This window comes from Pristiophorus japonicus, chromosome 1 (genome assembly GCF_044704955.1).
Source record: "Pristiophorus japonicus isolate sPriJap1 chromosome 1, sPriJap1.hap1, whole genome shotgun sequence".
Classification (NCBI taxonomy): Eukaryota; Metazoa; Chordata; class Chondrichthyes; family Pristiophoridae; genus Pristiophorus; species Pristiophorus japonicus.
Window position 1 is genome coordinate 208,010,485 of NC_091977.1, and position 15,448 is coordinate 208,025,932.

At 49.2% G+C, this 15,448-nt stretch overlaps 1 protein-coding gene and 1 long non-coding RNA gene across 6 annotated transcripts in view; one reads left to right on the forward strand and one right to left on the reverse strand.

Annotated features, from left to right (window-relative positions):
• Nucleotides 1-6,045, reverse strand: part of LOC139268317 (uncharacterized) — a 44,918-nt gene extending 38,873 nt beyond the window's left edge. For all 3 annotated transcript variants that reach the window (XR_011594010.1, XR_011594008.1, XR_011594009.1), the window contains exons 1-3: nt 5,822-6,045; nt 3,476-3,573; nt 235-340 (exon numbers count right to left, since the gene is read on the reverse strand). This is a non-coding gene — a long non-coding RNA (uncharacterized lncRNA). The remainder of the gene's footprint in view (nt 1-234; nt 341-3,475; nt 3,574-5,821) is intronic.
• Nucleotides 1-15,448, forward strand: part of LOC139268298 (trans-2,3-enoyl-CoA reductase-like) — a 250,761-nt gene that overhangs the window by 151,251 nt on the left and 84,062 nt on the right. For all 3 annotated transcript variants that reach the window (XM_070886364.1, XM_070886372.1, XM_070886380.1), the window contains exon 4: nt 3,563-3,666. In XM_070886364.1, the coding sequence (XP_070742465.1) occupies nt 3,563-3,666 (104 nt within the window). The remainder of the gene's footprint in view (nt 1-3,562; nt 3,667-15,448) is intronic.

Below are 15,448 nucleotides of genomic sequence, written 5' to 3' on the forward strand. Positions count from 1 at the left end.
ACCTGGCAGTATAGTGTTGGAATTGACATCAGCAAAGGGTACATTTTATGAGTTAGTGTTCTCAGCACAGAGCCTTGTTCAACATGAGGGGGGGGGTACAGATTCGACAATCCAAAGGTCCATGCACACAAACAGGGATAAGATATATGGAGAGGGTTATTTGATTGTAAATAACATTGCGTTTATCTCGGAGGTGGGAAAATCAAAGTAGAGTAACGTTGTATGTCAGCTTACCCTCTTTAATATGAAAGCCAGAATATAGGGTAGGACCTCATCATGGCAGATCAACCATTGTCTTCTGTACGACTGTCAACCATTGTCTTCTGATGCAATTGTAAGTCTGTGCGCAGAAGGTGCTAAACATTACACAAGTAAGGGAGACAAATGTCTTCTCTCAATGTGCTGAGTTCAGGATTTCGTATTCCACTTTACCGTGAACATTAATTAAGAGGACCATAGTAACCCAAATTCAATATTAATACTTTAGTAACAATTTCAAGAGGCTCATGGGAGAAATTCAAAACTCTAATCTATTATCTGATCAATGTGTTTAACATTGTTATTTAGAAGTACTAAGCATAGTGCCTATTCAATAACTCTTGCAATGTGAGTCACATTAAAACATTAAATAAATGCAGGGAGGCCTAAAAATAAAATCTAAACATTTCTAGTGTTCTAAATGTTGCTATAACTATGATTAAAACACTGAACTTTTTATAACAACTCCTGAATGATAATCAACTTCCAACAATACCCAAGTGTAGCAGATTTCTTTGCCCTAAGAGCCGTGATTAAATTTAGTATTAAGCAATAACTATGGCCTGCAGCCTCATGAATGTGTCAAGAAAGGAATGGTTTTAAAATATGTGGCAGTAAAGTTTATTTCCTTTTAGAAGTGAATAGTGGGCATCTATAGCTGCATCAGCACACAGTTTATAGCCACGTTTGTGTTGATGAATTAAATGTCCACAAATCATTTATTGATGAGAGGATAGGCAACTGAGCTCAGTGTGATCCCCTGCTTGGTCCAACTAATCTTCTCTATGTCAGTCACACTGATGGTATGTTTTCTGCTTCTGGATGCACCTCTGGAGCACATATGACAAAATGGCCCATCTCACTGGGATTTTTCATGTGACAGGAGTGCAGAAACAGATAACTTAACCTAATGCTAATGTTATCTTTTGGAATATAGCAACTGGATAGTACTATCAAGTAGGATGTAAATGAATGATTCCTAATCCTAGTCTGTTAGTAGGTAGAGTGGATATGGTCATAATTATGTTAGCAATTCATAGAAATTTTGATTTTCAATTATTCATATAGAATCACATCGAAAAGAAGATATATTATGAAAGTAAACTCGCAAGAAATATAAAAACAGATAGTAAGAGCTTTTACAAGTATATAAAAATGAAGAGAGTAGCTAAAGTAAAGGATGAGACTGGGAAATTAATAATGGAAAATAGGAAAATGGCAGAGACTTTGAACAAATATTTTGTATCGGTCTTCACGGTCGAAGACACTAAAAACATCCCAATAATGGATAATCAAGGGGCTATAGGGAGGGAGGAAATTAAAATAATCACTATCACTAATGAAAAATTATTCAGTAAAATAATGAGACTAAAGGTGGACAGGTCCCCTGCACCTGATGGCTTACATCCTAGGGTCTTAAAATAAGTGGCTGGAGAGATAGGGGATGCATTGGTTGTAATCTACCAAAATTCCCTGGATTCTGGTGAGGTCCCAGCGGATTGGAAAACCATAAATGGAACACCCTTATTTAAAAAAGGAGGCAGAGAGAAAGCAGGAAACTATAGACAAGTTAGCCTAATATCTGTCTTTAAGGAAGCAGTAGCATAACATTTAGAAAAGAATAATACAGTCAAGCAGAGTCATCAGGTTTTATGAAAGGGAAATCAAGTTTGACATATTTGCTGGAGTTCTGTGAAGATGTAAAGACCAGGGTGGATAAGGGGAAACCAGTAGATGTAGTGTATTTGGATTTCCAGAAGGCAGTCGATAAGGTGCCACATAAAAGGTTACTGCACAAGATAAAATTTCACAGGAGTAATATATTAGCATGGATAGAGGATTGGCAAAATAACAGAAAACAGAGAGTCAGGATAAATGGGTCATTTTCCGGTTAGCAAATGATAATTAGTGCGGTGTCACAGGGATCGGTGCTGTGACCTCAAATATTACAATCTATATTAATGATTTGGATGAAGGGACCGAGTGTAATGTAGCCATGTTTGTTGATGATACAAAGATAGGTGTGATGAGGACACAAAAAATCTGCAAAGAGATATAGACAGGCTAAGTGAGTGGGCACAAATTTGGCAGATGGAGTATAATGTGGGAAAGTGTGAGGTTATCCACCTTGGCAGAAAAAATAAAAAAACAAATTATTATTTAAGTGACAAGAAAGTACAAAATGCTGCAGGATAGAGGAACCTGGGAGTCCTGGTGTATGTAACACAAAAAGTTAGTATGCATGTACAGCAAGTAATCAGGAAGGCAAATGGAATGTTTGCCTTTATTGCAAAGGGAATGGAGTATAAGAGCAGAGAAGTCCTGCTACAACTGTACAGGGTATTATTGAGGCCACATCTTGAGTACTGTGTACAGTTTTGGTCTCCTTATTTAAGGAGGGATATACTTGCATTGGAGGCAGTTTAGAGAAGGTTCACTAGGTTGAATCCTGAGATGAAGGGGTTGACTTATGAAGAAAGGTTGAGTCAGTTGGGTCTATACTCATTGGAGTTTAGAAGAATGAGAGGTGATCTTATTGAAGCATATAAGATACTGAGGGGGCTCAACAAGGTGGATGCAGAGAGGCTGCTTCCCCTCGTGGGGAACTCTAGAACTAGGGGAGGGGGCATAGTTTCAGAATAAGGGGCCGCCCATTTAAAACTGAGATAAGGATGAATTTCTTTTCTCAGAGGGTTGTAAATTTGTGGAATTCTCTGCCCCAGAGAACTGTGGCAGCTGGGCCATTGAATATATTTAAGGTGGAGATAGACAGTTTCTTGAGCGATAAGGGAATAAAGAGTTATGGGGAACGGCAGGGAAGTGGAGCTGAGCCCAAGATCAGATCAGCCATGATCTTATTGAATGGCGGAACAGGCTCTAGGGGCCAAATGACCTACTCCTGCTCCTATTTCTTATGTTCTTGTTTTATGTTTGAATGTACAGCACAGAAACAGACCATTCAGCCGAACTGGTCTATGCCAGTGTCTATACTTTACATGAGCTTCCTGCAACTCTAAATACCTCTTCCCACTTTGCTCTTTTATCCTTCTATTCCCTTCTTCCCTCCTGTTTGCATTAAGTCCCTTCTTAAATGCATCAATGCTATATGCTTCAACCATTCCATGTAGCAATGAGTTCCAAACTCCCATCATTCATGTTTTTAAATGAGCATTGTGCACCAAGAATTTTCTAAACTTGCTTTATTTTGTCAGCTTACAGTAATGCAATGGTTGCAGTGTTCACTTTGCCTTTACCGAAGTGATGATGTAAACATAATGTTGTTCCTGGTCTTGCCTATTCACAGGTGGTCCTCTTCTGAAAGAATCCAAAGTCATTAAGACCCTTGCAGTCTCCTCCATCATTACATTATACTTCAGAGACCTGGGGACACAGATAAGCTGGACCACGGTAAGGTTTAACTGCACCATAGAATTAAGCGCCACAGAGAATGCATGTCCATTAGGTCTACTCTTACCGAAAATGTTAAAGGGTGTGACATAATTGTCCTGCTCTGGATTTGTGCAGGTCATGTTCGTTTTTTATAAAAATGTTGATGCTACCTTTTCACCCAGCCAGTTTGCACAGACATTCAGGTGATGTTTTTGAATTATTTTCTCCAGAAATCCAACAAGAAGTATCCATTCTTGTTCATAATGTATACATACATTGAAGTATCCGACAGTAAAAGACCAGCTGGCCCATGTAGCCTGTCCCATACAGTTGCCTTCCTTTATGGATCAGGTCAGGAGACTGGCTACCCCTAGGTGCCATGCAGCGACCTGGGAGAGGTGAGAAACCAGATCAAAAACCTCAGGCCTATTAGGGGAATAAAATCTGGAAAATTATTCTCTAGGTGATTAAAACTAGCTCAGGAGACCACACTGACAAATTATATTAATTGGTACCTAGCTCTTGTACCAATCTCTGTTGCAGCCTCAAACCAGTCTAGCTTTCCTTTAAAGGTACATAGGAATATAGGAATTGTTAAATGAACGAAGATTGACAAATAGAAGTTAGGCCTAATGCCCAATAAAAAACACCAGAGGCCTTCATGCACGTAGACATTCTGTCCTTGTTCGCAGAAAGAGGGTGTCCAGATATCAATGAATCATGTTGTTGTACGATGTCCACCACAGCTGCCCCACATAAGGCGTTACTTGTATGCTGCATAGGGGTACATATTCCATCATTCTCTTTGTGGGACCTGTCTTGTTGCATCTCTTCTTCAGCAAGCATATGTGTGCTTCGTTCCATGGCAATATGGTGCAGGATGCGACATACTGCAACTCACTTCAGCTCATTATTCAAGGCATCGCCAGACAATTGCAAATACTAGCAATGTTGGGGTTGAATTTCCAGAGCAATCCTCTATCCTGTCAGCCGGAAAATGGCATGAATGCCACTGATACTGTTTTGCGATGATTCTGCAATTCTTCTGTTGAAATTGAATTGGACGAGCGGGAGAACTCTCCATGGTCTCAGGAGGCCAAAGTACCGCCCTGTTGGCCCAGAACTTGGGCTCCCAATGACGGCGTACAATCAGCGTATGCCGTCGTAAGCTTTCTGGAAGGTTCCGCAAGTTTCAGATTTTCACATGGGCTGAGCATGCATGAAAACCCAGAACTTGCGATCTGTCAAAGTACACATTGACAGACCTACCAAACCGAAAGTAAAATCATTTTCGCTGGCGCAAAATTGGGCTATTTGTCCAATCACTGCCCAACAAATTCCCACAGAACTCGTGGCTGGTAAAAGCAGGCATAGGGCTTGCTTTCACCATGGTAGGGTTAATATAAATCTTAAATAAATCATTTTAAAATAAAAAATGATGCACAAACACTTAAAGTTACTTTATGCAAAGTTTGGCATGGAGTAAAATTTTTCGAACTATTTTTCAAAAAATTTAATTTTTATGGTATTTGATATATTCAAGGGACTTTTAGTTAAATTTGAAAATGAAATTTTTAATTTTTATTAGAGTTGTCTACATTCTTTATTAATTTGGGAATTCCATTGCAATTAGGGGATTCAGTTTGGAAATTAGTGCAATGTAATCCTCCTTTCTAATTTGAGGACCTGGCCCACATGATCCCAGGGATGCTTCCAAACCACCTGTGTCCCTGGGATCAGTGGATTTTTACACATGCGCACATCGAGAGGCCCAGGACCCGAACTCCCCATCATCGTGGAGCCAGGAGGTAAGTTCAGATATATTTTGCGGGTCCAAGGCATATTCCGGAGGTGCATCTCCGACCACCAATTCAGGGCTGATATATTTCAGTCTCATGAATATGTACCAATGTAAGACTCACTTTTGGCCTGCGGAAGTTCTACAGAGATATAATCAATCACACCTGAGGTGGGTAATTCATACCTCCCAGAAACTACCCTGAGATTCTGTCTTAAAGATTTTGGGCTGGATTTGGGGTTTTTAGGATTTCGGGGCATTAATAATGATGGGGGCGGTCCTGAAACCGCCTGGAAAAAGCTTGCGTATCAGTCAGCAAAATTGGGCAGCTAGGCTCTGAGTGTGGGGCGGAACGCTAAGGGAAGTGTTACACACCTCTCTAGGGTGCTAGGTTGGCTGAGCATGTGAAAATCCCGAGCTGAAGAGCCGGCCTCGGAACACCGTAAGAGATGCCTGGGGAGAAAAAAAAACCTGAAAAAAAAACACCAAAAACATTCCCAATAAATAACTCATGCCACCACAACATAAATCGCAAAAAAAAGAAAAGAAAAAAGCAATCACACTTTCCTCACTGCAGCCGCGACACAGGCATGCTTTCACAGGCATTCCCACCAGGGCATGCTACAAGGCGCTACGGGTCGGGGCTGGAGTAAAAAATCAAGCCAGTGTCGCAACCAGGGACGTTGCACAACGGCTCACCTCTTCCAGCCCTGTAAACCCCGGTGGGGTGCTGGAAGCTGGTCGCCTGCCCAGAAGAGCTCACCGCCGCCAATGCTGCCCCTCCGGATGAAAACAGAGATGGACAGCAGTGGAAAATTCAGCCCAATGTCTGATGAGCACTCTCTGCAAATTAAGCATTCGGTTAGTCAGATTAGAATCTTAATTATCCAATGTAATAGAGGGGACAACGATGGAAGATAATGGAAATTGTCAGGTAAGGTAATCAGTCTGAAACAGTGGGGGAAGAATTGTTGCTATGTGTAGCAAGCACTTCAATTCAGTGAGTTTTCATCTATTAGATTAGCTAATCAAACCTGTGCACTTAAGACTCACTTTTTCCCATTTCAAAACTAAGGTATTCTTGAAAAAAATGCTGGTTTACGAGATCCAAACACCTGACTCTTACCAGCCCCCTGCTCCAGAGCTGGATGGATGGTAAATTCAGTTAGATATGGCACATCTGGACTACTTATTCTGCTGGATCAGGAACCCAAGCTCTCAAACAAAGTTCAATGGTTCATACAAAATTGACTCCCGGTAAAAAAATGTTTAAAGATAATCAACAGTGTTGATAATAGGGAATGTGGAATTTTGAGGTTCCATATTAATCTTTTAATGGTGGTTGTACATCATTTGAATGTTAAGGGTGCAGTAATTTTATCTGTTGATAAAATGGAGGGACTATCTACAGCAGCTCAAATCCCAATGTGAATGCAGTGAATGTAACCTTGTACTCAGGGAGTGCCACGTGGCTGATAAAATTAACTTTGCCTCCTCAGCTGGTGTTTGATGCCACAAATGAACCTGATGTATGCTGTCATGTGGCAGAATAGGCCATCTATCATCTCAATGATCCACCAATGGGCAGTGCATTGTCTGATCCAAATGATGCCTCATCTTGGTGCCTGGAAACATCCAGTGGCGTAGAAGTTGAATTCTGAGTGTCATCTGGAATGTTGCTCCAGTGCTGCAGGTCTGGTGACAAGAGCTAACAAGGCCTTACACACTGTTCCTTACCCAGATCCAAGTAGATGTCATGTCAATAGTGAGTCCTGCAAGGCCACATCCTATGGTCTTGATCCTTCTGGGCTATTGTCTTCTGCTGTCATTGCTTCTTCTCCTCCAAAGTATTCAGCATTGACAGACTTGATATGACATGCATGTCACACTGCAGAATTCATCAAGAGACACCCTGCAGGCAACATTTCCTGCTTTTCTTATTACCACAGCTCCCTCCAAGGCTTTAACATATTATTCTGTAGAAATGAACAAAATGTAGAAAGAAAGAAATCCTGATTAACTGCACATTCATGTCCATTGTTGCTTAACAAGCAGTTAACAATCAAGTTAAAAGGTCGATTCTGGATTAACATCCATTACAATGTAATACTCCAGGTTTAGGAATGGGAGTAAAAATTCAGAAGTTCCTCCGGTCGCAAACCCAGCAGTTATGCTTTAGTCACACCTGATGGTGCCATTCAGTGTTGACCGAACTGGAGTTTGGGTAGTTAGCAAGAGGGAACCTCAACAACATGTGGTGGGCAGGTAAAAACCTCATTATGGTCACGTGTGCCGCCTCCCCGCCCCATGTCCAGCCCTCCCCTGCCCCATGTCCAGTCCCCCCCTGCCCCATGTCCAGTCCCCCCCCCCCGCCCCATGTCCAGTCCCCCCCTGCCCCATGTCCAGTCCCCCTCTGCCCCATGTCCAGTCCCCCCCCTGCCTCATGTCCAGTCCCCCCTGCCCCATGTCCAGTCCCCCTCTGCCCCGTGTCCAGTCCCCCGTGCCCCATGTCCAGCCCCACTCTGCCCCATGTCCAGTCCCCCTCTGCCCCATGTCCAGTCCCCCTCTGCCCCATGTCCAGCCCCACTCTGCCCCATTTCCAGTCCCCCCTGCCCCATGTCCAGTCCCCCCCTGCCCCATGTCCAGTCGCCCCCTGCCCCATGTCCAATCACCCCCTGCCCCATGTCCAGTCCCCCCCTTGCCCCATGTCCAGCCCTCCCCGCCCCATGTCCAGTCCCCCCCTGCCCCATGTCCAGCCCCACTCTGCCCCATGTCCAGTCCCCCCCTGCCCCATGTCCAGTCCCCCCCTGCCCCATGTCCAGCCCTCCCCGCCCCATGTCCAGTCCCCCTCTGCCCCATGTCCAGTCCCCCTCTGCCACATGTCCAGCCCTCCCTGCCCCATGTCCAGCCCTCCCCGCCCCATGTCCAGCCCCACTCTGCCCCATGTCCAGTTCCCCCCTGCCCCATGTCCAGTCCCCCCTAACCCATGTCCAGTCCCCGCTACCCCATGTCCAGTCGCCCCCTGCCCCATGTCCAGTCACCCCTGCCCCATGTCCAGTCCCCCCCTTGCCCCATGTCCAGCCCTCCCCGCCCCATGTCCAGTCCCCCCCTGCCCCATGTCCAGCCCCACTCTGCCCCATGTCCAGTCCCCCCCTGCCCCATGTCCAGTCCCCCCCTGCCCCATGTCCAGCCCTCCCCGCCCCATGTCCAGTCCCCCTCTGCCCCATGTCCAGTCCCCCTCTGCCACATGTCCAGCCCTCCCTGCCCCATGTCCAGCCCTCCCCGCCCCATGTCCAGCCCCACTCTGCCCCATGTCCAGTTCCCCCCCTGCCCCATGTCCAGTCCCCCCTAACCCATGTCCAGTCCCCTCCTGCCCCATGTCCAGTCCCCTCCTGCCCCATGTCAAGTCCCCTCTGCCCCATGTCCAGTCCCCCTCTGCCCCGTGTCCAGTCCCCCCTGCCCCATGTCCAGCCCCACTCTGCCCCATGTCCAGTCCCCCCCTGCCCCATGTCCAGTCGCCCCCTGCCCCATGTCCAATCACCCCCTGCCCCATGTCCAGTCCCCCCCTTGCCCCATGTCCAGCCCTCCCCGCCCCATGTCCAGTCCCCCCCTGCCCCATGTCCAGCCCCACTCTGCCCCATGTCCAGTCCCCCCCTGCCCCATGTCCAGTCCCCCCCTGCCCCATGTCCAGCCCTCCCCGCCCCATGTCCAGTCCCCCTCTGCCCCATGTCCAGTCCCCCTCTGCCACATGTCCAGCCCTCCCTGCCCCATGTCCAGCCCTCCCCGCCCCATGTCCAGCCCCACTCTGCCCCATGTCCAGTTCCCCCCTGCCCCATGTCCAGTCCCCCCTAACCCATGTCCAGTCCCCGCTACCCCATGTCCAGTCGCCCCCTGCCCCATGTCCAGTCACCCCCTGCCCCATGTCCAGTCCCCCCCTTGCCCCATGTCCAGCCCTCCCCGCCCCATGTCCAGTCCCCCCCTGCCCCATGTCCAGCCCCACTCTGCCCCATGTCCAGTCCCCCCCTGCCCCATGTCCAGTCCCCCCCTGCCCCATGTCCAGCCCTCCCCGCCCCATGTCCAGTCCCCCTCTGCCCCATGTCCAGTCCCCCTCTGCCACATGTCCAGCCCTCCCTGCCCCATGTCCAGCCCTCCCCGCCCCATGTCCAGCCCCACTCTGCCCCATGTCCAGTTCCCCCCCTGCCCCATGTCCAGTCCCCCCTAACCCATGTCCAGTCCCCGCTACCCCATGTCCAGTCCCCTCCTGCCCCATGTCAAGTCCCCTCTGCCCCATGTCCAGTCCCCCTCTGCCCCATGTCCAGTCCCCCGCTACCCCATGTCCAGTCCCCTCTTGCCCCATGTCCAGTCCCCCCTAACCCATGTCCAGTCACCCCTACCCCATGTCCAGTCACTCCTACCCCATGTCCAGTCCCCCCCCGCCCCATGTCCAGTCCCCCGCTACCCCATGTCCAGTCCCCTGCTACCCCATGTCCAGTCCCCTCCTGCCCCATGTCCAGTCCCCCCTACCCCATGTCCAGTCACTCCTACCCATGTCCAGTCCCCCCTAACCCATGTCCAGTCCCCCGCTACATGTCCAGTCCCCTCCTGCCCCATGTCCAGTCCCCCCTGACCCATGTCCAGTCCCCCTCTGCCCCATGTCCAGTCCCCCCTAACCCATGTCCAGTCCCCCCTATCCCATGTCCAGTCCCCACTAACCCATGTCCAGTCACTCCTACCCCATGTCCAGTCCCCCCTAACCCATGTCCAGTCCCCGCTACCCCATGTCCAGTCCCCTCCTGCCCCATGTCCAGTCCCCCCTGCCCCATGTCCAGTCCCCCCCTACCCCATGTCCAGTCACTCCTACCCCATGTCCAGTCCCCCCCCGCCCCATGTCCAGTCCCCCGCTACCCCATGTCCAGTCACTCCTACCCCATGTCCAGTCCCCCCCGCCCCATGTCCAGTCCCCCCTACCCCATGTCCAGTCACTCCTACCCCATGTCCAGTCCCCCCTACCCCATGTCCAGTCCCCCCTACCCCATGTCCAGTCCCCCGCTACCCCATGTACAGTCCCCTGCTACCCCATGTCCAGTCCCTCCCGCCCCATGTCCAGTCCCCCACTTCCCCATGTCCAGGCCCCCCTTCCCCATGTCCAGTCCCCCCTGCCCCATGTCCAGTCCCCCCCACCCCATGTCCAGCCCCCCCGCCCCATGTCCAGCCCCTCCCTTCCCCATGTCCAGCCCCTCTCTTCCCCATGTCCAGTCCCCCCCGCCCCATGTCCAGTCGCCCCCTGCCCCATGTCCAGTCCCCTCCCTGGCCCATGTTCAGTCCTCCCTGGCCCATGTCCAGCCCCCCCGGCCCATGTCCAGCCCCCTCCTTCCCCATGTCCAGCACTCCCCTGCCCTTTGTCCAGCCCCCTCCTTCCCCATGTCCAGCACTCCCCTGCCCCTTGTCCAGCCCCCCCTGCCCCATGTCCAGTTCCCCACCCCCCCCACTTCCCCATTTCCAGCACCCCCCTGCCCCTTGTCCAGTCCACTTGCCTGGCCTGGACTCCAGTGCGAAGCCAGTACTCTACCACTCACATGGCATCCCAGTCGCCATACAAGTGCTAAGAAGCGGGAGTAGGGAGCCTCTGCCCATCAATTGCCCCCAAACACCTGCCATGAAGGTCATTTTCTCTGAATTTATTTTGAGAATCTACTAATAGTTATTGAGCTTCTTTTTGCACAAGTTAGCATTTGTCTAAAGAATTACGGGTAGAAATCTAGAATGAGGCTTCACGGACGGTTTTAATGGCCCTGAAATTCCGGCCTTGCCGGGTCCATACAGAATACATATGGACCCGTGAGGCCTCGCACAGACCGGTTTTTGGCATGCAATGCGCATGCGCTGAAAACCAGCTTTCCCGATCTGTCAAGATATCTCTTGCCTACTTTTACCAGTGTAAGTGGCTGAAATTGGTGGACATACCACTGCATACTGCCCGCAGACTGCCAACACACCGCCCAAAATCGCGAAATTTTCAAAAAATACCTGCATACCGCCCACATATTGCCCGGCAGGAAATTCATCAGCGACATACCGCCGGGCGATATGCATACCATTTGCCCACATGGAGCACCCTACAGACTGCCCAAAAGTCCGACATTGGTAGCATACCGCCAACATATCACTGGAGCTGTACACCGTCTGAAAAGAGGTGGTTTTATACTGGTGGAATGTCGGTGGTATGTAAACTACAAAGCTCCCCCCCCCGCGATCTTGTCCTCCTCCCCAGAGATCTAATCCTCCCTGGAGATCTAATCCCCCCATTGATCTAATCCCCTCAGAGATCTATTCCCCCTCGAGATCTAATCCTCCCCAGAGGTCTAATCCCCTCAGCGATCTAATCCCCCCAGAGGTCTAATCCCCCCAGTGATCTAATCCCCCCAGAAATCTATTCCCCCCAGAGATCTAACCCCCCAGCGATCTAATCCCCCCAGAGGTCTAATTAGCCCAGAGATCTAATCCCCCCAGAGGTCTAATCCCCCAGTGATTTAATCCCCCCAGAGATCTAATCCCCCCCAGCGATCTAATCCCCCCAGTGATCTAATCCCCCAATGATCTAGTCCTCTCCAGAGATCTAATCTCCCCCAGAGGGCCACAAACTTCTTGAACTTGCCAAATTGTGCACAGACATTGCAGCACAGATGGACGACTTGCCCGATGTGGGGCTGCTTAACTACCCCCACTATCTTCACCCGACGCTCGGAAAACTCCCTGCCTACCTATGAAATGCATGGAGGAAGCACATATCAGAACATAAGACCGATAACTGCAGTTCCCCTCCTTTCACCGTGCTGGCTAAATTCCTCAAAAAAGAAGCCAGATAGCACAGCGACAGCGACCTTTGCGCATTAAGCCAGGTATGTCAGCCAACCTTAGAGAGGACAGGAAGCCACAGAAGTCCCAGCTCTTCCCTTCATGTCTTTGCAACACGTACACCTACGAAGTTCGTGCCCATGCTGCTAGCTTCGGAGATGTGCCTCTACCATGACGGGTGAGGCCATCATCTGTCGGATTGCATCGCTTTCAGCTGAAAGCCCATTCAAAAGCAAAGAGAATTCTGCAGAGCCAAACACCACACCTGAAATTGTTTCAGGTGTGGCAACCACCTCAAAATGCAAGACTGCCAGACCAAGGTGCATTGCCAGGAATACCAAGGCACAGAGCATACCTCCTTCATGCACGTGACGCGGAGACAGAATGGTGGGGAGACCCACGGCGGGGAGAACCACCACGAAAGGCCAATAGGTCATAAAGGCTAACGCAAAGTGCACCAGATACCTGGCTTGCTCTTCTGCACGACCTTGTTGTAAGATTGTTCTATGTCGAATCTACCACAGGGATCATCCCTCGAAATGTATCCTTGGCTACGGGTTGCTGGACAACCTATCTAATGCCTGTTTTGGAGACCCTGAAATCTTCGATGCTTTAGACCTCCTAAGTCCAGCCTTCCCATATGAGCTTGCCACCTGCGGCGGAGACAGGATCATGGCCAAGAGGAGATGAGCAAGCGGTCTAATATCCTAGAAATAGCAGATAGAAAGACAGAATAGCTGCCTACCATCCTCGAGAATGTCCATATCCCCCGAGACAGAAGCGAGATCCTATGTCCCGATTTCTGTGAGAAGTTCCCCCATCTCAGGTCAGTGGCGAAAAAGATACCCGAGCCAAAAGAGGATGCACCCATCTTCCTATTCATTGGGAGAAACTGCCCTGAGCCCCTCAAGATCAGTGAGTCTCGCAAAGGGCTGAGAGGAATACTGGGCACAATGTACAGAACTAGGCTGGGCAGTCTCCGGACAGATTTGGGGGGAAATGAGAAAGTCCATGCCTCCTTCAACCATACTATCATGAATGTCATGACCATCCGACACCAGCACTCAATTAAGAGCGTGACAGAAGGTGCTCACCTTAACTCAGAGGGAAACTCCGAGTTCCCTCCACTTCTCAACAATGAACCTCAGGCACTCACTCATGCCATGCTCGTGGCTCCGAAAACTCAGCCCCTCCAGGCACCAGCTGGCAATTTGACACAACCGAATCTGTATGGACAACGACAATGGCGATGGGCCCAATGAGCTGCAGATCAATTCTGGATTCAACGGCGGAAGAAACATTGGCAGAGCGAGCAGCCTTGACACAAGGCAAATGAGACAACGATGGGCACCTCTGTTGGGGATGTAATTCTCCTCTGGCAAAAAGAACTTCCCCGGAATAACTGGCCACTCGCACGCATCACTAAGTTCTACCCCACCAATGACGGAAGGGTACAAAAGGTGGATGGTATGGTCTGCAGCGATGACACGCTTCGCAGCTACCCGAGACTGAACACATACTTAAACAGATGATGACTGCCTCGAAGCCATCCCATGAACTAAGAGGAACTGAAATCTAACTAGTAAAAATTTCAATCCTTGTTATTTTTAGACGGGGAGTTTGTGGTTGGAGCATCTTGACTGATTGTGGCCACCATAGCTATCATGACATTTCCCGCCACTGGGTGGTGTTTTCCGATTTGACACAGACAGGTAGAAAGACAGAGGAGAGAGAGAGAGAGATAGAGAGAAAGCATGGTCTGCCTTCATTTTAGCTAGAACTATTTGTAACTTTTGTTAATCAGAAATGAATCTTCTGTAGTAGCAAAGTACAGTTATGTAAGTAAATTCTCCTTATCAAATCGGTCTGGAATTATTGTATTTTATCTTTGATGTACAGCAAGAGATAAGCAACTTCTCTTTATTGCTGGTTTTATTCGATTGTTACTGTAGTATTGTGAGACTTAAATAAAATTAATAAATTAAAATTAGCTGCATCCAGCAGTGTGATAATTGAACAACATTATCAACAAAACAAAATAATTCAGTGTGATACTTTAATATAATCTGTAACATAATAATACTGTAACATAAAACATACAATGCATCCAGCATCAACAACATAATGCAGCAACATCATATCCTGCCCCACTATTTTTTCCCACCATCTTTTGCCCCCCTTCCCCTTATCCCTCTCCCTTGTCTACTGCTCCTGCACAAAGATGGCATGCAGCAAGGCTGCCAGGGCACTGCTCTGTTGGGGGGAGGGACAATGGAGATGCTGTGGTCGCACTGGAACAGCTCGTGGTGTAGAAGGTCCAGCTCCTGACTGGCTAGCCTCTTCATTGGCGTCATCAGTTACAGGTGGTTTGGGTGTGACAGTGGGGAACGCAGAATGTTTGGCGGCAGGCATGGACTGCTTCACCTGCACAAGTTGAAGCAGAGCTTGTGCCTGTGATGCGCCATATTCTGCAAGGGTTCATGCCACACTCTCCGGGACTCCATTTTCACAGCTGGAGGCCACCAGCCTCATGTGGGCAAGTATGGCCTCGCTGGTATCACGGCTCGCACTGACAATCTGCAATCCTACCTCCATAATGGTCACTTTCAGACTGTCAATGCTAGCCGGAATCCTACTCAAGACATCAAGGAACTGACAACTGACCTGGATGCTCTCCCTGGACATTCCCACCATATCCAATTCCACCTCTGCTTGTCTGTCAGCAGACCGACTTTGCCGACTCACCCACCGGAGAGATAGCATGCGGGATTCAACCCCAGTACTGCGTTGCTGCATGCCACTAGTTCCAGGAGCCCCAGATTTGTTGAACCCCGAGACCATCACGTGGTCCTCATAGGAGCTGAGATCCAATGGTGGAACAGGGGTGGATTGATGTTGCGCGGATGCTGTGCCGGAGTCGGCGATGGCCTGACGTGGAGTGGTCCCTTGAGGATTGCTGCACCTGTAGCTGGTCATCTGGAAGTAGAAAGCAACAGATGAGTGGTTAGCAGCAGGGGAGGGAGTAGGGTGACATGAGGAAGGTCATTTGAAGGACCGCCGCTACTCCATTATATCTAGTCCAGTGCCACTGCAGGACATTGCCCAAACCTCTCCCAAGGTGTGGGCAAGACATTGGCCCAACCCTAG